The sequence below is a fragment of the Neovison vison genome, chromosome 14 (assembly GCF_020171115.1).
Source record: "Neovison vison isolate M4711 chromosome 14, ASM_NN_V1, whole genome shotgun sequence".
NCBI lineage: Eukaryota > Metazoa > Chordata > Mammalia > Carnivora > Mustelidae > Neogale > Neogale vison.
In genome coordinates this window covers 12,062,211-12,082,836 of record NC_058104.1, presented here as the reverse complement: position 1 = coordinate 12,082,836, position 20,626 = coordinate 12,062,211, and the positions used below count along the sequence as shown (strand labels likewise).

General features: G+C 42.7%; 1 protein-coding gene across 7 annotated transcripts in view; it reads right to left on the bottom strand.

The window, feature by feature from the left end:
• GTF2I (general transcription factor IIi) overlaps positions 1-20,626 on the bottom strand; it is a 99,947-nt gene that overhangs the window by 61,714 nt on the left and 17,607 nt on the right. For all 7 annotated transcript variants that reach the window (XM_044234217.1, XM_044234211.1, XM_044234214.1 and 4 more), the window contains exons 2-8: positions 17,212-17,315; positions 12,844-12,982; positions 9,842-9,976; positions 7,945-8,128; positions 7,748-7,776; positions 4,002-4,056; positions 3,509-3,552 (exon numbers count right to left, since the gene is read on the bottom strand). In XM_044234217.1, the coding sequence (XP_044090152.1) occupies positions 3,509-3,552; positions 4,002-4,056; positions 7,748-7,776; positions 7,945-8,128; positions 9,842-9,976; positions 12,844-12,982; positions 17,212-17,310 (685 nt within the window). In that variant the 5' untranslated portion in view covers positions 17,311-17,315. The remainder of the gene's footprint in view (positions 1-3,508; positions 3,553-4,001; positions 4,057-7,747; positions 7,777-7,944; positions 8,129-9,841; positions 9,977-12,843; positions 12,983-17,211; positions 17,316-20,626) is intronic.

Here is a 20,626-nt window from a genome sequence, read left to right as displayed (position 1 = left end):
ATCAGTTTAACTAGATAGTCAAAGTGGGAAAGAGGAAGTATTGAGAGACAGTGAAATAATCATATCCTTATTGTTCCGTATGTTAACAGATAACAAAACCAAACCTTGAAATAACATGAGCTATGTACGGTGCTGTGCTGCTGGTCTAAGACTGGGATTCAAGTTTAAGGGAACAGAAATATACCTGGTTACCTGCTGTTTGAAAGAGGTGCTTAGGCAATCTGATGGGGACTGGACAACTTTTCAATAAAGGACACCCAAAGGACGCTGGGGCAGTGGGGCATCCACACACAGAAGGATGAAATCAGACCATTCCCTGGCAACCCACGGAACAATGAACTCAAACAGGCCTGAGGCTTAGACATAAGAGTTAAAACTGTATAATTAAAAAAAAAAACACAGCAGGGTAAAATTCCTCATGACCTCAGGTGAGGCAAAGAGTCTGGGTTTTCTCAGATGTAACACCAAAGCCCCTGGTGATAAAAGAAAAATTTGTAAAACTGAATTGCAACAAAATGAAAATACTTTTAGGCTTAAAGGGACACCATGAAGAAAATGAAAACACAACCCACAGAGTAGAAAACTACATTTGCAAAAGATGGTTTCTTATTAAAAAAAAAAACAAAAAACTATATCCAGAATATATAAATAAACTTTATAATTTAAAAAATTTCAATAAAAAGAAAATGGGGGGAAAAAGGGAGAAACAAAGAAGAAGGAAATCTTACCATCTGTGACAACACAGACAGACCTACAGGGCATTATGCTGAGTGAAATAAGTAACAAGTCAGACAAGACTAAGACCATATGATTTCACTTATATATGGAATGTAAAAAACAAAATAAAGGAACAAACAGACTCTTAAATACAGAGAACGGGTGGTTGCCAGAGGGGAGGTGTGGGGGCGGGGGGGCGGGCAAAACAGGGAAGAAGATTAAACGGTACAAACTTTCAGTTATACGAAATGTAAGTCATAGCGATAAAAAGTGCAGCACAGGGAATACAGCCCGTGCTGGAATAATGCTGCACAGCGACGGGGGTGGCCACACTTAGCATGGCTGAGCACCGAGCAACAGCGAATATTGTTGAATCGTTACATTGTACACCTGAAACTAAAGTAACATTGTATGTCAGCTCGACTTCAATAACAAATAACAAAAAAAGAAAGAAAACAACATTAATTAAAGAATGAGCAATAGATTTAAAAGGACGTTTCATCAAACTAATACAGGAGTAGCTAATAAGTATATGAAAAATAATGTTCAACATCGTTAAGAAAATGCAATTAAAATCACAATTCTAGGACTTTCTAAAAAAGGCAAAACGATGGCGGCAGTAAAAAGATCAGCAGCAGACGGCCGGGTGTTAGAGGAGAGAGGCAGATGACAAGGGACAGGACAGAGGATTTTTAGGGCAGTGGAACTATTCTGTGTGCGGCTACAATAATAGATGCACGTCACTATACACTTATCAAAACCCACAGGATGCACAAGACTGATCCCTAATGTAAGCTATGGCTTTGGGTGATAATGGTTCATCATTTTGAATACCCTAATGTGGGATGCTAATCTTGGGAGGAAGGGTTTTCATGTGTAGCATACAAGATACATGAAAACACCCTCCATATTTTTTGTTCAATTTTGTTGTGAACCTAAAACCGCTCTAAAAATGTTTCTATTTAAAAGTATTAAAAAAAAAAAACCACACAATGAGATACCACGTCACACTCACTAGAGTTGTTATAACAACAACAACAACAACAACAAAAAAGACAATACCACAATACCACATGTTGGTCAAGATGTGGAGAACTGAAGCCCCCGTACACGGCTGCTAAGAACCTACAGCCGCTGTATAAAACAATTTGTCAGTTGCTTGTAAGTTGAGCACAGAGTTACCAAAGAACCAGCAATTCACTCCTGGGTATCTATCTACCCAAAAGAAATGAAGACAGACGATTTCCACACAGAAGACAAAGCTGTAGGGGCGCCTGGGTGGGTCAGTGGGTTGAGCCTCTGCCTTCAGCTCAGGTCATGATCTCAGGGTCCTGGGATCGAGCCCCACATCGGGCTCTCTGCTCAGCAGGGACCCTGCTTGCCCCTCTCTGCCTGCCTCTCTGCCTACTTGTGATCTCTGTCTGCCAGATAAAAAAAGAAGATGTGAATGTTCACAGCCATGTTATTCAGAACAGGCAAAAAGTGGGAACAACCCCAGTGTCCACCAAATGATAAATGTACTGGACAAAGAAAAGGTAGTGTATCTGCACACCAGAATAATATTCAGGTATGAGTTACTTCTGTACACTAGGACGATCTCGAAGATGAGCCTCCCAACATATGTAACTCCTAGTGTAGGACTGCACACTCTCGGGCAATGTCCAAGTCACCTACGAAACCCAAAACTAGACTAACGGTGGGAAAAGGTTTTCTACTTGGGCACCAGGTTTCCATTTGGGATGACAGACATGTGCCAACAATACATTATGGTGATCTCTGCAAAACTCAGCATGTCTCCAACGTCACTGAATTTATACTTGGGGCAGGTAAATTCGGCGGCACACAAGACTGTATCTCAAAAAAGCTACCCAAAAACTCTGTATAAAGTAAGAGAACAAGCGTGACAGTTAAAAATAAGAAGCTGAACACCGGGCGCCTGGGTGGCTCAGTGAGTTAAGCCTCTGCCTTCGGCTCAGGTCATGATCTCAGGGTCCTGGGATCGAGTCCCGCATTGGGCTCTCTGCTCAGCAGGGAGCCTGCTTCCTCCTCTCTCTCTCTGCCTGCCTCTCTGCGTACTTGTGATCTCTCTCTGTCAAATAAATAAATAAAATCTTTAAAAAAAAAAAAAAGCTGAACACCAAAAACACCGGAGAGTTAAAAGCAATCTCCTTGGACAGCAGAACCGGGCAAAGGGGGCGGGGAGAGTAGGGAGACATTTGCTCAGCCTGTGTAAAAAGCACCGTAGAAAGAGCTGACGTTTTACACTGTTAATCCTATACAACTGCGGGGAAACGAGCAATAAATTTTGTTAACCAACATGTAATTAGCTAAAAACTTATGGCTAAAATTCAGTAAAAAAACGATCCAGGTTTTAGTATAATATTTGGTAACATTAAGAAATAATGTCTGGGCGCCCAGGTGGCTCAGTTGATTAAGCCTCTGTCTTTAGCGCAGGTCCTGAGTCCAGGATCCTGGGGTCAAGCCCCGCATCGGGCTCCCTGCTCAATGGGGATTTTACTTCTCCCTCTCCCACTCACCCTGCTTGTGCGCGCTCTCTCTCTCTCTCTCTCTGTCAAATAAATAAATAAATAAAATCTTTGAGAAAAAAATTTTTTTAATTTAAAAGAAAAGTCACTGTTGGAATAAATTTATTCTGTCTGCTTCTCATCAAACCATGACAGTATAAAGAAAAAAAAAAATCACAGTAAATAATGAGTCAAAATCCAACCTTCTAAATTAAGGAAAATGCTCTCTTAACTTCATAGTAGATTCTAAAGGCGCTAGTACATACCAGAATCTTCTGTGGGCTCAGTTTTCACTTTGACGGGGCCACAGCTGAAAGGAAGAGAAGGCGGGATGAAGGTGCGCGCCGGTACCGGCCGCCCACGCGCCGCCCACGCGCCGCCCACGCGCCAACACACAAAATCACTCACCTGACCCAGCTTCACGCAAACCTGACTCTACATTAAATTTACATATTTATTTCTTGCGTAAATATAACTTGTGCACTAAATTTAGGACTTCAAATTCCGATCAGTCTCTTTTGGAAGAAAGTTTAACGACGTGCAAGTTCCGCTGTACTCCTCCTCCCAGTGCATCCCGACAGCTGCCCCCAGGAACTACTTAATCAAAAACAGCATTCTCGTAGGACCCCAAATGAATCAGCTGAGTATTAACCTTCAAGACATGTGATATGGGCCTCTTTAATTCTAATACCTCAAGATTCTAAAAACTAACGGCGCTGGGGTGTGGAGGTTCACTCGGCCCGCGCAACCGCACATTACCTTCCACCGGGAGACAGCATGGACCTTTCAGCGTCTGTCACCATCACACGACCACCTACGTACAAAAAAAACCAGTAAGATTTAGGTTTCGCCAACACTTTCAACAGGACTCCTATTTCCAACGTTCTTAAACAGAGAATGAGCGAGGGCAGGAGCGCCTGCAGCGCTGGGTCGCACCGGAGCGTGTGCCGTGGGAATCCGCGCAACAGTGTCCTTCACTCTCTCCCCGTAGGGAAGGGAAGTGAGGGTGCAGATTGGCCAACAAGCAGCTCTCATCCCCTCAGCCACCAGCATCCTCTCCCCTTAAGGAAAAAGCTCAAATTTTTATCAAACAAACAGAGCAATGCACTACGATTCCAGCAATCCAGGAACGCCCCAGTGGCACTGGAGCGCGGACAAAGATTGCCAGCAGAGGTATGTCTGCCTTGGAACTGGCAAACAGTGACTGCCTGACAAGAACAGGACTTCTAGGGGCACCTGGGTGGCTCAGTGGGTTAAAGCCTCTGCCTTCGGCTCAGGGTCCTGGGATCGAGCCCCACATTGGAACTCTCTGCTCAGCGGGAAGCCTGCTTCCTCCTCTCTCTGTCTGCCTCTCTGCCTACTTGTGATCTCTGTCAAGTAAATGAGTAAAGTCTTTAAAAAATAAATAAATAAAGTGTGTTTAAAAAAAAAAGAATAGGACTTCTATTTGAGCGTGATGAATATGTTCTGAAATTGGGGCACCCTGGGTATCTCACTGGGTTAAAGCCTCTGCCTTCTGCTCAGATCATGATCCCAGGGTCCTGGGATCAAGGCCACATCAGGCTCTCTGCTCAGCAGGGAGCCTGCTTCCCCCTCTCTCTGCCTGCCTCTCTGCCTGCTTGTGATCTCTGTCAAATAAATAAATAAAATCTTTTAAATAAATAAATAAATAAATAGAAAATTTGGAGTTTTAATAAAACAAGACAATAAACCTTTACTTTCTCAATCTTATAGAGAACATCTACAAAAAAGCAATAGCTAACATAGTGACAAGAGCTCAAACGTCTTCCTCCTAATATTGAGAAGGTGAGGTCTGCTATCACCACTTCCATTAGGTATTGTATTGGACATTCTGGCTAGAAAAACAAGATTAAGAAATAAAAAGTATCCAAATTGCAAAGATGTAAACTGTCCCAATTCACATACTTCGTGATGCACTGCACTGCGTAAAAAGTCCAGAAACAAACAAGCAGGGCCCACTGACTGTCAACAAAAATGCCAAAGCGAGAAAAGAGAGTCTTTTAAACAAACTGTGCTGGAATGCAATTTACAAGCTTACCACCTGCCATATACAAAAATTAACTCAAAACTGGCCACAGATCCAAATGTAACAAGTCGGGCTATGAAACTTAAGGAAGAAAACACAATACACCCTCATGACTTTGTGTTAGGCAACAATCTTGGATACAAGATCAGAAGCACGAGTGATAAAAGAATAGACCAAACTCTGTAGAAATTAAAAACTTCTGTTCCTTACAGAACATGATCAAAAGACAACTTGTAAAACTGGAGAAAATGTATTAAATCTACATCAAAAATATAAAAAGAACTCTTACAACTCAGTAACAACACTACAAATAACCCAATAACAACACATGGAAAGGACCTGAACAGACCTTACTCCAAAGGATACCGATACACGGTCACTAAAACATGAAAAGACTGTCTAAACCACAGAGACCCACCACTTCACATCCATTGGGATGGTTAAAACCAAAAAGACAATAGCAAGTGCTGATGGGGCTGTGGAGAAACCGGAACCCTCAGACAATACCAGTAGGGACATAAAATGGTACAGACACCTAGAGGGTAGCTTGGCAGGGTCTCTAAAGCTAAATGTAAAATTAGTCTATGACTCAGCAAGTCTACTCATATATAAACATGTATACCAAAGCGAAATTAAAGCTTATGTCCACATAAAAACTTACTCAAGTAGGTCTATGGTGTAGTATTATTTGTAACAGCCCACTGGAAACAAACTAAAGGCCTATCAACCCATGAATGGACATGAGAGGTATATTCAAATGTAGGAATACTTACCATTCAGCAAGAGAAATGAAATAACTAATATTTTTTAAAAGATTTTAAAATTTTGGGGCACCTGGGTGGCTCAGTGGGTTAAAGCCTCTGCTTTCGGCTCAGGTCATGATCCCAGGGTCCTGGGATCAAGCCCCACATCGGGCTCTGCTCGGCAGGGGGCCTGCTTCCTCCACGCTCTCTGCCTGCCTCTCTGCTTACCTCTGATCTCTGTCTGTCAGATAAATAAAATCTTAAAAAAAAAAAAAAAGACTTTAAAATTGTATTTGACAGAGTGAAACACAACAAGAGAGGGAATGCAAGCAGGGAGAGTGGGAGAGGGAGAAGCAGGCTCCCCACCGAACAGGGAGCCTGATGCGGGGCTTGATCCTAAGACCCATGCATCATGACCTGAGCTGAAGGTAAATGCTTAAGGACTGAGCCACCCAGGCACCCCAGGAAATAACTACATATACACCCAACAATCTAGATGAGCCTTGGGGCATCTGGGTGGCTCAGTGGGTTAAGCCTCTGCCTTTGGCTCAGGTCATGGTCTCGGGTCCTGGGATTGAGCCCCACGTCGGGCTCTCTGCTCAGCAGAGAGCCTGCTCCCCCCCTCTCTCTGCCTGCTGTTCTGCTACTTGTGATCTCTCTGTCAAATAAATAAATAAAATCTTAAAAAAAAACACTAGATGAGCTTCAACTGAATTATGCAGAGTGAAAGACCGTCTCAAAAGCATCCACACTATATATCTAATCTATGTAACGTTCATGAAAACAATAGAGATGATGATGAAAATATTCTGAATTTAGGTGGCAAGGACTGTAAAACTTTGTAAACTGTCACTGTAAATTTACTAAAGCCCACTGAATTCTATACGTAATACAGGCGAATTTTATGTCATGCCAAGTACACCTCAATAAAGCACCTAAAATATTGATCTTTTCATCATGATGAGAAGAAAACAAAGGTTATTAAACAAAAAAATAAAATATGGGTGTGTGTATGTATTATTTTTCCTTTCTCCCTTACACTGGTTAAGAGACTGCTAATGATAATGGTCATTTATTTTCAAAAGTCTCAAATAAACCTGTCTCCAAAGGGCACCAATCTTCTAAAAATCACTTTTCCCTTCAAATGCAATGGCTCGAACTTCCCAATAGGAAGTCCTGTTGAAACCCAGCTCAGTCTTCAAGAGCCCAACTTAATGCCCTCTTCAACTTAGAAGCCTTCCTGGGTCACAAACAAATGCTTCCTCCAACAAACCATTTGTGCACTGTGCAGGCTATGCTCCCGCTGTGGGGACTTGATGAGTTTTTGTCTCTTCCACTGAACTACCAGCACTCCAAAGCTTGAATGCTTGAGGCAAAGCTGTGCATCCCCCCTCCCCACCCAATCTTGCGCCCAAAAATTCTGCGCCTGCTCAATGAAGTCACCCTCTTAATTCTGGGAAATGAGGGCAGAGCCAGTGTATGATCGAACCCGTCGCCAGGGTAAAACCTTGACTACCTCATAAGGAAAGTAGCAGAACTAAGACCAAAAAACAAGTATCTACTTTTTCAGTTCAGTGACTTCTCACTGGTTTATATATAACACCCTACTCCTAAGATGTCTTACATCATATTCTCAAAATAAAAGAAATCAGTAAAATATGTTTAATTTGGTCCAACAGGCTTAGGAATTATCTGGAAACAAAGTAATCACTTACCTAGGTGCTTCTTTGGCTCTAGGAAAGGTCTGCATTAAAACAAAACGAAAAACTACACATGAATATACAAAATAAAACTACCGTAAGGCATAAATTTAATTGATTTCTAAAGTAAACAAGAATTTTAAAAATATAATAAACTGAATATTCAATTTTATATACTAAACTGTTGACAGAAAAGGGACAAAGTACTTCACCTCTTAATGATAAATGAAATCCCTGCTTTGTTCTCTAAAATCCATTTCAGAGTGGCAAGATCATAGTTCTCGGGGTGTTTAAAGGCAACTCCTTCTGGAAGGCCCTGCACAACCACAGCAGACTGATCACGTAGCATCTTCTCATACGGAACAGGTACCACTGTTGATTTGCCTAAAGCTTTCCCTGGGGGTGAGGGACAGAGTTGAGGTAGGAAGAGGATAAACATCATTAAATGTGGAGATTAAAAAAACAAAATCATCATTAGTTTATCATGGCTTAACAAATGGCATTCATGCTGTTTGTAATATCCGATTTCCAAACAAATTAAAAAAACCAGAGGGCCCTATTCCCATTTTAGAAGTTCTAAGCCTGAAACAGATCCAAAAGGCCAAAATGAAAAGTATATAAAATATTATATAAAATCTACACAAAACAAAAGAAACAATGCCTGCTGTCTTCCACCATTGTCTTTCTTTACGATGGCCTCACTGTGGCATAATACAATCTTCTCATATACCGTTCAGCCTTAGAACATGGAAACCTGGGCGCCTGGGTGGCTCAGTGGGTTAAGCCGCTGCCTTCAGCTCAGGTCATGATCTCAGAGTCCTGGGATCGAGTCCCGCATCGGGCTCTCTGCTCAGCAGGGAGCCTGCTTTCCCCTTCTCTCTCTGCCTGCCTCTCTGCCTACTTGTGATTTCTCTCTGTCAAATAAATAAATAAAATCTTTAAAAAAAAAAAAAAAAAAAAAAGAACATGGAAACCTAACAGGTCCTACTGTTACCATAAGTATCCAGCAATTTTTGGCCAATCTTCTCACTGAATACTTACTAGATAAATACAATGGGCATGGGGCGCCTGGGTGGCTCAGTGGGTTAAAGCCTCTGCCTTCGGCTCAGGTCATGATCCCAGGGTCCTGGGATCAAGCCCCGCACCCGGCTCTCTGCTCAGCAGGGAGCCTGCTTCCTCCTCCCTCTCTCTCTGCCTGCCTCTCTACCTACTTGTGATCTCTCTCTGTAAAATAAAACAAATAAAATCTTTAAAAAAAAAAAAAAATACAATGGGCATGCACAACTGAGTGTGTTCTACCACCCCATCTGAGTGTATCAGAGGCAGGAGCCCACACGGACTAGAAACCCTATTCCCCGTGCCCCGCCCCCGTGAGATGAATTTTACCTACAATCTCACAGTGTAACCAGTAACTTCTCCCTCCCACAGTTTTGGGGTTTTTTTTAAGCGCTTTGTTTGCCATGTGTTTAGACTAACAAAAGATGGTTTTTTCAGGAAACTGGTGGGATCAGCACACAGGGCAAAAATAAACAGTTCTCTTTGGGTGAATATTATGTATTAATGCAGATTCTCCAGGGAAAGGGGTAGTTGATAGTGGGAGGGATCTATGCAGGTCAGTGAGCCAGGAAGTACCTGGGAAATCTACTTCTCTCTTCTTACAAACCTAAAACAGCTTGTAAATAGAAAAGGGAAAAAAAAAACCCACCCCACAGCTCTAATAGGTACATTTGTTTGTTTCTGAGTTTGTTTCTTCGAACAAGAAAAGGAAAGTAAGGTCACTCCTGATGTTAACCCCATATTTGGAAATCAATCCATTCAGTTTGTCAAAAATGCGACCTTGAAACCATTTACACAATTCAACCCTTTAGCAAACTCAATTATATGTCTTTTAAAAAATGCAAGTGTAGGGGTGCCTGGGTGGCTCAGTGGTTAAGCCTCTGCCTTCGACTCAGGTCATGATCTCAGGGTCCTGGGATCCAGCCCCACATCGGGCTCTCTGCTCGGCAGGGAGCCTGCTCCCCCCTCCCTCTCTGCCTACTTGTGATCTCTCTGAGTCAAATAAATAAATCTTAAAAAAAAAAAAAAAAAAACCCAAGTGTATGACCTTACCATAGCAAAAGCAGAAATAGTCCTCAACCGTTTTTCTGAGCGTCTCAATCTCCACAGCGTCCACACTCATGCGATTCGCGGGGCCCGTAGATTTCATCTTGTGCATCTCTGCAGCCTTTTCCTCTTCTTCAACACCTGCAAAGTAAGTAATGATGTAAGATGCCCAGATCCATTATCTTAATACTTGCCTTTCCATAAGAATAATTTACTTCTAATATTATAATATTTATCATTTGTTAAAAAGAGACAAAAGAGGAGCGCCTGAGTGGCTCAGTTGAGGAAGCGGCGGCTTTCAGCTCAGGTCATGATCTCAGGTAGGGTCCAGGGACTGAGCTCAGCGTCAGGCTTCCTGGCTTCAACCTCACCCTCTGCCCCTCCCCCACCTCACCACACCCACACGTGGGCTCTCTCTCTCTAATAAATAAAATCTTTTAAAAAGAAGGGTGGGGGAGCAGGGGGCATTTAAAAATAAAAACCTACAATAAATGACTTGAATAAAAACCACAAACGGGGCGCCTGGGTGGCTCAGTCGGCTAAGCCACTGCCTTCGGCTCAGGTCATGATCCTGGAGTCCGGGGATCGAGTCCCACATCAGGCTCCCAGCTCCATGGGGAGTCTGCTTCTCCCTCTGCCCTTCCCCCCTCTCACGCTCTCTCTCACTCCCTCTCTCACTCTCAAATAAATAAATACAATCTTTAAAAAAAAAAAACCATAAACGGTCATCGCCTCTGAAATAACTGCAGCTTTAACAAAAAATTCTATAAAGTAAAAATTAGCTACTTGTAGTTTTGTTTTCTTTTTCTTTTTTTTTTTTTTTAAAGATTTTATTTGTTTATTTGACAGAGAGAGATCACAAGTAGATGGAGAGGCAGGCAGAGAGAGAGAGAGAGAGAGGGAAGCAGGCTCCCTGCCGAGCAGAGAGCCCGATGTGGGACTCGATCCCAGGACCCTGAGATCACGACCTGAGCCGAAGGCAGCAGCTTAACCCACTGAGCCACCCAGGCGCCCAGTTTTGTTTTCTTTTTTAAGAAAAGGTATCATTATGGTAATTTGTCACCTACAAACTTAAATATGAGATTAGCAATGTCACAGAAAACATTCCAGGTTCAAAATGCCCAACACACAGCCACTAGACACCTGTCGCTGCTGAGCACCTGATGTCCCAGTCCAAATGATGATGTGTGGCACATCTGCCAAACACACTGATTTTGAAAGTCCAAAAGAGCATGCAAAACACCGCACTGGTCATTTTTATGTTGACCACATGCTGTTTTAAATATACTGGGTTAGGGGCGCCTGGGTGGCTCAGTGGGTTAAGCCTCTGCCTTCGGCTCAGGTCATGATCTGGGTCCTAGGATGGAGCCCCGCATCAGGCTCTGCTCAGCAAGGAACTTCCTACCCCTCTCTCTCTGCCTGCCTCTCTGCCTACATGTGATCTCTCTCTGTCAAATAAATAAATAAAATCTTTAAAAATTAAAAAATTAAAAAAATATATTGGGTTAAACTATAATCACTGAAATAAGTTTCCCTGGTTTCTCTTATTGTCATAACACAAACATTTTAAATTATGAGTGATTATCATCTCATTGCTCCAAACTGTGGGAAAGAAAATTCTTCCCAAGAAACTGTAAAACTGGGGTGCCTGGGTGGCTCAGTTGGTTAAGTGACTGCCTTTGGCTCAGGTCATGATCCCGGAGTCCCAGGATTGAGTCCCACATCTGGCTCCCTGCTCAGCAGGGAGTCCGCTTCTCCCCTCTCTTCTCATTCTCTCTCTCTCTCTCTCTCTCTCTCTCCCTCTCAAATAAACAAAATCTTAAAAGAAAAAAAATTGTAAAACTGACTCATATACCTACTGATCAGGTTTCAGAAGACCACTATTGATCCTTATCTGCAAAATACTTTATATAAACAAATATTATGTTTGAGAACTACATCCAAAGATTTATTCTCTAAGGCATTAAATTACTGGTAACAAAAAGAAAGTACGAATACTAATAGGCAGGGACTACAATTTGCAACCGAGGACAATTCCCCTAATGCTTAGTGCTAACCACTGGAGAACCACAGAGGCAAGACAGTATAGGGAACAGGAATATAAACACAGCTGCCAGTGGGATTATAGTATTCATGGGACAGATGGCAGCTGATATACACATAATCAAAACAACATTATTACTATAAACTTAAATACACAAACATGATCAAAGCCTTAAAAATTCTCAAAACGATCAGAAATAATGAAAATATTTAAATAGATTATACTATCATAAAGCTTAAAAGATTACAGTGGAGCACAAAGGGGAGCCTGCAGTGTAGAGAAGATATGTTTTTATAAAAAGGGCTAAAAATATGATTGAGAATTTAAATTAATGAATTAAGGAAAATATTTACCCACGATCTGCTCAATTTATCATGAGTTGGATCTAACTTGATAATGGAAATTTAAATGGATCTAAGTTGATCATGGAAATTTTAATTTGGCACTTAAAGACACACACACACACACACAAATATCCCTACAGGGGCGCCTGGGTGGCTCAGTGGGTTAAGCCTCTGCCTTCGGCTCAGGGCATGATGCCAGGGTCCTGGGATCGGGCCCTACTTCAGGCTCCCTGCTCAGCGGGGAGCTGCCTCCTCCTCTCCCACTCCCCCTGCTTGTTTCCCTCTCTCGCTATCTCTGTCAAATAAATAAATAAAATCTTAAAAAAAAAGAACCTTTAATCAATTCAAGATTCCTCTACCTCCTCTCCCAGGTGTGCCACTAATCCAAAGTAACACCAAACAAGGAACACAGGATAAACATTTACCATTTTTCTTAAACTCTTCAGCTTTCACCATTATATATTACAATGTCAGGGACATCTTGAGTGTTCTGAAATGTGTCTCTAGACATTTTAGAAAATCCTTTTAGTATAAATGCTTTAGAAAATAAGACATCTGTTATCCCTAACTATTTAGGTCCAGTATTTACAAAATACAAAAGACAAAGATACAATACTTACAGTATTTTACAAAATCTTTCTGAAAATCCTTTCTGGTGTTAACAAAAGCGCGTCCTCTCTCCGTTCCAACCACAAACACGTCCGTCTCATACACCGCGATGCAGGCCACTTCTGCCTTGGACTTGGCCAGTTCTTTACACTGAAACACAAAGAGCAAGTGTGGTACTACGTACAGATGTCCTGAAGTACTATGTACGATGGATGAATAAAGAATCTTATCACTTTGGGGGCGCCTGGGTGGCTCAGTGGGTTAAAGTTGCTGCATTTGGCTCAGGTCATGATCTCAGGGTCCTGGGATCAAGCCCTGCATCAGGCTCTCTGCTCAGCAGGGAGCCTGCTCCCCACCACCCCCCCCGCCCCCGCCTGCCTCTCTGCCTTCTAGCGATCTCTGTCAAAAAAAAGGAAAAAAAAATCTTACCATTTCAATGGTCTTACAGTATCTGGAATCAGACGAAGTTCCTAGTTTCTGGCCTTAGATTATCATAGAAAAAGAGTCACCATTTTTTAAAGGTACCGCTCTTTTATATAGTTTTCAATCCCAATGATAAACAGGAAAAAACAGAATTTATAAGAAAAAAGGGCAGAAATCCCTTCTAATCCGTTACAGGTCAAATCCCCATGAAACAGTCTCAGACTTCCACCCAAGGCTTACTGGAGAGCACGCTCTACAGCAACACCCAAGAGACGCGAGAGGCACAGGATTCGGCAGACAGAGAGCTGATGGCTGGTGTGGCTGCATCTGGGGAGCTCTGTAGCGGGGAGGGCCCTCCCAAAGAAAGGGGAGACCTTGGGCCAGGAGCCTCGAACACTCACAGCAGTAGGAAGGATCAGGGCCATCAGGGCTAAAGGGAAGTCTGAGGCCACCTCACAGCATCCACTACATCACCCCACCTCCAGAGTCTCTTGTCTGAACGCACCACGGGAATCACGCTGGGGTGATTTGTTTTGTTTTTTAAGTAAGTATGACTTCTATTAACTATATTCTTTTTTTTTTTTAAGATTTTTATTTATTTATTTGACAGACAGAGATCACAAGTAGGCAGAGAGGCAGGCAGAGAGAGAGGGGAAGCAGGATCCCTGCTGAGCAGAGAGCCCGATGCGGAACTCGATCCCAGGGTCCTGGGATCATGACCTGAGCCGAAGGCAGAGGCTTTAACCCACTGAGCCACCCAGGCGTCCCTACTAAGTATATTCTTATGAAATTAAAAGTTCTTAAAAATCGTGGGTGCCTGGGTGGCTCAGTTGGTTAAGCAAGTGCCTTTGGCTCAGGTCATGATCCTGGAGTCCCAGGATCCAGTCCCACATCAGGCTCCCAACTCCATGGGGAGTCGGCTTCTCCCTCTGACCTCCCCTCTCATTCTCTCTCACTTTCTCTCTCTCAAATAAATAAATAAAATCTTTAAAAAAAAAGTTCTTAAAAATCTTAACTCTTATATAACATTTCATTTTCTTTTATTTGGTACTAATGTTACTGGCAGAGTTGGTGATTCTAATGATCACTCCTTAAAATAACACCGAAATAATCTGGTGACAAAATATTTGTGTGCAGTGTCAAGAGATAGGAAACGAGTCAAAAAACTTTTGACTCTGAAAGTAAATACTTCCAACGTTCTCAGAACCTACTGCAAACTGCTTTAAGAAGAGTCTATCAGGGCACCTGGGTGGTTCAGTGGGTTAAGCCTCTACCTTCGGCTCGGGTCATGATCCCAGAGTCTTGGGATCGAGCCCCACGTCGGGCTCTCTGCTCAGCAGGGAGCCTGCTTCCCTCTCTCTCTCTGCCTGCCTCTCTGCCTACTTGTGATCTCTCTCTCTGTCAAATAAATAAATAAAATCTTTAAAAAAAAGAGAGTCTATCAGTTCACACTCCCATCCAACCTTCTAGAGGAGCGAAATCAAAATATTCTTAACAAATGATACCGTGTAACTTTTCCAGGAACATTCTAAAAGGGCATCTTAGTTTAATCAATAATCCACTCCGGGACACCTGGCTGGCTCAGCTGGTAGAGCATGGCGACTCTTGATCTTGGGGTTGCTGAGTTTGAGCCCACTTTGGGTGTAGCGATTACTTAAAATAATAAAATCCTTGGGCGCCTGGGTGGCTCAGTTGGTTAAGCGACTGCCTTCGGCTCAGGTCATGATCCCGGAGTCCTGGGATCGAGTCCCGCATCGGGCTCCCAGCTCCACGGGGAGTCTGCTTCTCCCTCTGACCTTCTCCTCGCTCACGCTCTCTCTCACTGTCTGTCTCTTAATAAATGTTTAATAATAATAATAAAATTCTTAAAAATAGTAATAGTAATAATCCACTGACTGGTTGGTATTAAAAATAAAGAGTATTGTACCTTAGTACAATACCGTTTCTGTAAAGTAACATATTGTTTACTCATTTTTCTACTATCTTAGTGATATGTTTCCCTATTGAAACATAAAAGCACCTCACTTACTTTAGGCACTGAAAAGCTATTTATGGAATTAAATATATAATTATGTATTTTTCCTTCTTTTTTCTAAGTTTGTGCTATTACTTTTTCTACTCATCTAGAATTTTAGCTTAACACATTATAAAGGCTTGGAAGTTTGGGCGGTTTTCTTTTGCTTTTTGTTGTTGACTTTTGGGAGGGGGGCAAATACCCCATGTGCTCAGTATCATTTGTTGCAAACTACAGCTTTCCTCTAATCGGTTTTTATTTACACAATAACCACCTTCAATAGAAATTAGCTGCATAATATTGCTCTAAAATGTTATCTTGAATAAGTAAGTTTACGCCTACTGAGATGATTGAAAATCTTTTTAAATATAGCAAAACCCTAATACAAAACTTCTGACCTACAGGTGGAGCCAACAATTGTGCAAGCGGGACTAATGCTGCCCTATCATTCCGTAACACGACATTTATATGAGATACACTGTGGCTGCTCACCTGGAAGGAAGTGTTATTTCCTCTCTGTTGTAGGCCAGGGTGTGAGGGTGTGAGGGTACATGCCTACGCATCACTATCCACACTCAGCTGGACACCCCTGTCACCGAAGGCAGCATTAATGAAACAGCAGGGCCAGATTCATGTACTGCCCAAAGATTCGATCAAAGAAATCTATGGACCAAGGGAAAAGATGAAACTGACCTATACACTTATAATTACACTTCATAATTTACAACGAGGAACATGAGGAGAGATACTCTTTATGCTGGTGAGGAAGACATAAAAACCTAAGAATAAAGAAGTGACTTTGCCAAATAAGAAAATTTAAAAGACAGTCTAAGGAAGAGAATGGGTTCCATCTGACCGAGTTATTCAATGTATAGAATAGTATTCAGGAAAACCATTTTAATAAACAGTAGGGGACCACCCAGGGGGCTCAGTCAGTTAAGCATTCGGCTTAGGTCATGATCCCAGGCTCCTGGGACTGAGCCCTGTGTCAAGCTCCCTGCTCAGTGGAGAGTCTGCTCCCTCTCCCTGTGTCCCCACACCCTGCTTGTGCTCTCTCTCTGTCTGAAATTAATGAGTAAAATCTTAAAAACAACAACAAAAACAATAAAAAAAAAAAAAAAAGGAAAAAACGCCTGAAGGGGGAAAGGTAAGCAACCTGCAAACTCTGTCATACGGACACCTGTGAGGTTCAATGCTATCTAATACGAGTCACACTTAGGACTGGAAATACACAGCCCTCTCCTAGCTAGGACATGTCTAATTTCAATGTGTCAGAAATACCTAAGTCTGACACTTCTAAGTCTATGAGCTGAAACACCAGGTGTCCAGCTATAGATCTATAAAAACATGATTAAGTAAACTATTATTACTACCACCAGAGTATACAAAAATACAGCAAAAGGATACTTAACAGTTCACTATAACTAAAAACGAAGAGCTAACACCACATATTTAGTAAGAGCTAGCGGGGTGAGGACAAGTGTGAGCGCCAGCACCATACGGAACGTAAAGAGTAAGTGTGGTCTTAGGGCTCGGAATTCCGCCAGTGCTCTTCACAGACACAACTGAACACCAGCACACACCAGCACACACCAGCACACACCAGCTGCCATATACCAGCTCGTCCGGAGCGACTTCAGCATTCCACATAAATTCAAAGCTACTGCTTGCGAAACAAGAAATTGCCTAAGATATTGATAGGTAACCAACTGAAATTAAATGTAAAAAAGTAAACATTTAGGTTTACTTTTACATAAGTTCAGATTGTTTGGAAACATGGTAGTAAAACGATTTGAAAGGCTTAAATCCAGAACTACTATTCAAGCAAAAAACTCTTCTTATAAAACCAGAAAACATGTATGTTTCCAAAAAAACTCAATCTCACCCACAAGCCCAACCCCTATCCAACTACAAACATTTTCTAACCATAAAGCCATCTCACCATGGACTCCAGAGCAGACATAAGGAAGGTCACCACCATCCTGCTCTCTGAGGACTCCTCGTCTTCAACGGGCAGGGTAGACATTGCTACTTGGGCCATGATCCCTAGGAAAGAAATACGACAGTGAGTGGCAGAAATTTACAACGTCCTTCTACACAGATGTTCAGAGCTGTGACTGTCCTCCACAGATGCCTAATTTACAGTTTTCTTGCATAAGAGGAAAAAAGGCTCAGAAGCTGAGTATTCAACTTGTCAAAAACTCCCATTCTCTAAGATATAAAATCTATCCCCTAAATTTCCAACTAATTTCCATAAAATTAGGTCAGCATAATCTCCCAAATAAATTCAGATGTCACCCACGACCAGTTAAAATGTCTCCCAAGTGAGGGACGACTGGGTGGCTCAGTTGGTTAAAGCATCGGCCTTTGGGTCAGGTCAAAACCCCAGGGTCCTGGGATCGAGCCCCATGTGGGGCTCTCTGCTCAGCGGGGAGCCCGCTTCTCCCTCTCCCCAGCTCCTGTGCTCTCAGCAAAAAAAAAAAATCTTCCATGTGAGAATGAGAAGTGAAGCCCTGCACCATCCAGTGATCCCTTATCACAGTGCGTCACAGGACACAGCCGCAAAGTTCCCTTTCTCCCAGGCACACGCGCAGTGGGTAAGGCAGACAGAGGCCAGGTGAAGAGAATTTCTCTGTTCTTACCAAGAAGGACAAATAACATCTAAGAATGCTTTACAATACAGCATTATTATCCTCTTTAGAAAAGATTTTCCGCTACCTGGGTGTCAGAAAAGAGACTCAGCTAACCCTCCAACACCATAAAAATGCAACACGTAACACTACACAGTAAGTGCTGGCCAGGATATGGACAAACTGGAGCCGTCACGCACCGCACTCGGGCATGTAAAATCGGGCGTCCAGGGTGGAAATCAACTTGGCTGTTCCTAAAAAAATTAAACAGAATTACCAGGACACAGAGATCCCACTTCTGGGTGTATACCCCAAACCGAAAGCAGAAACTCAGATATATCTACAATATGTTCACAAAAGCATTATTCACAACAGCTAAGAGGTGGAAACAACCCAGGTGTCCACCGTCAGCTGAATGACGCACAAAATGGGACATGTACATCCAATGGCATAGAATTCCTCCTTAAAGAAGAAAAAAGTTCTGGGGCGCCTGGGTGGCTCAGTGGGTTAAGCCTCTGCCTTTGGCTTGGGTCGTGATCTCAGGGTCCTGGGATCAAGCCCCACATGGGGCTCTCTGCTCAGCGGGGAGCCTGCTTCCCTCTCTCTCTGCCTGCCTCTCTGCCTACTTGTGATCTCTGTCAAAAAAATAAACAAAATTGGGACGCCTGGTTGGCTCAGTGGGTTAAGCAGCTGCCTTCGGCTCAGGTCATGATCCCAGCGTCCTGGGATCGAGGCCCACATCGGGCTCCTTGCTCAGCAGGGAGCCTGCTTCTCCCTCTGCCTCTGCCTGCCATTCTGTCTGCCTATACTCACTCTCTCCCTACCCTCTGATAAATAAATAAAATCTTTTAAAAAAAAAATAATAAATAAAATAAACAAAATCATAAAAAAAAGAAGAAAGTTCCAAAACATGCTATGATATAAACAAACCTCGAAGAGAGTATTCTAAGTGAAATGTGCCAGACCCAACAAAACTAGTATTGTGACTCCACTCCCATGAGATCCCTACATAACAGGCAAACTCACAGAGCCAGAGAGGAGAAGGGTGGCCGCCAGGGCCGAGGAGGAGTGAGCAGTGGAGATTTACTGTTAATGTGCACAGAATTTTATTTGGATGACGAAGTTCTGGAACTAAATGATGCTGAGAGCTACAGAACAATATAAATGCACTTAATGCCAGGGAGCTGTACATTTTTAAATGGTTAAAGTGGTAATTTCGTTATGCATATCTTACAGAAATTGAAAATTGAGAAAAAGTAAAAATATACCACATAAAGACTCTTAAGAAGCCAAAATCAAAAGCATTATTTTAAAGTTACTAATACCGGGGTGCCAACCGGTTCAGCTGACTCTTGATTTCGGCTCAGATCATGATCTAAGGGTAGTGATCTGATCAAGCCCTGTGGAGGGCTTCATTTCTACTTAAGATTTCTCTCTCCTCTCCCTCTGTGCTCCCCCCACCCCCGCCTCACCCCAGTTCCTGGGCTCTCTCTCAAAAACAAAACACTGCTAATACTAAAAAACTATTTTCTAGGGGCACCTGGCTGCTCCAATCGGTAGGACATGCGATTCTGGATCTTGGGGTAGTGAGTTCAAGCCCCACGTTGGGCACTGACCTTACTTTCAAAAAAAAAAAAAAAGTAAAAGTGACCTAGCTCGCACCATTTGTTTCGGTGCTGGTGAACTACTAAGCTATATTTGGGCATCAACAAGTAACAAATTGTGCATACTTAGGAAATAACACTTTACAATGAAACACAGTAACAAGGGGCACCTGGGTGGCTCAGTCATTAAGTGTCTACCTTCGGCTGGGGTCATGATCCCCAGGTCTTGAAATGGAGCCCCGCATCAGGCTCCCTGCTCAGCAGGAAGCCTGCTTCCCCCTCTCCCACTCCCCCTGCCCATGTTCCCTCTCTGGCTCTATCTCTCTGTCAAATAAATAAAATCTTTAAAAAAAAAAAAAAGGAACATGGGTAACAAAAACTGATACTTATCCCTGAATCTGTGAACACACAGAAGCAATTTTGTTTTCCAAAACAAGATCTCTATCCTGAATAGAGACAGACTCAGGAACAATAGCATTCAGCAAGAGAACGCTTAAAACATAGAAATCACTTTCCCTAACAGCCTAGGTCCTATTCTTTACTCCTGGAAAAGAGTTTCAGTAAATTTGTATTAAAATGTGGCTCAAAACGAACTACAAAAGCATATTATTTTGCCATAATCATAACATTCACTTAGAATATACGGTCATGATTTCCGAAGGCTCATAGGATTTCTTACTCATCTCACTTTTCTCCCAGTTCTCCAGGAAGGGCAAAAGGAGTCGTGAAAAAGGGACATGTTCTCATGTTACAAATTCAATTTCATGTCAAAGGGCGCAGCCGTTCTTAGTGTCAGAACACAACTTTGGGACAATTCCCTGCCTACTGCGATTGCTGCTTCTCACCTTAAATTGCCGGAAGTCCGCCACGAGGTCACTCCCGCTCAGTGAGAATTAAGAAATGGGAAGACAGACCCCACACAGACAGCCCTGCAGGGGTGCCGCAGGCCATGAGAGGTCCTGTTTCATTACCAGAACTTCTCAGGAGGCACCGTAGCACTTATCAACGGGAAGAACCTTGGAGGGATGAGTCAGTCCAGCAGGGCTTGATGGGGAAGGCGGCGCATTCTGTCTGGGGCTTTCTGCTCCCAGGAACGGTGCACGTGCATTACAACAGAAACTCT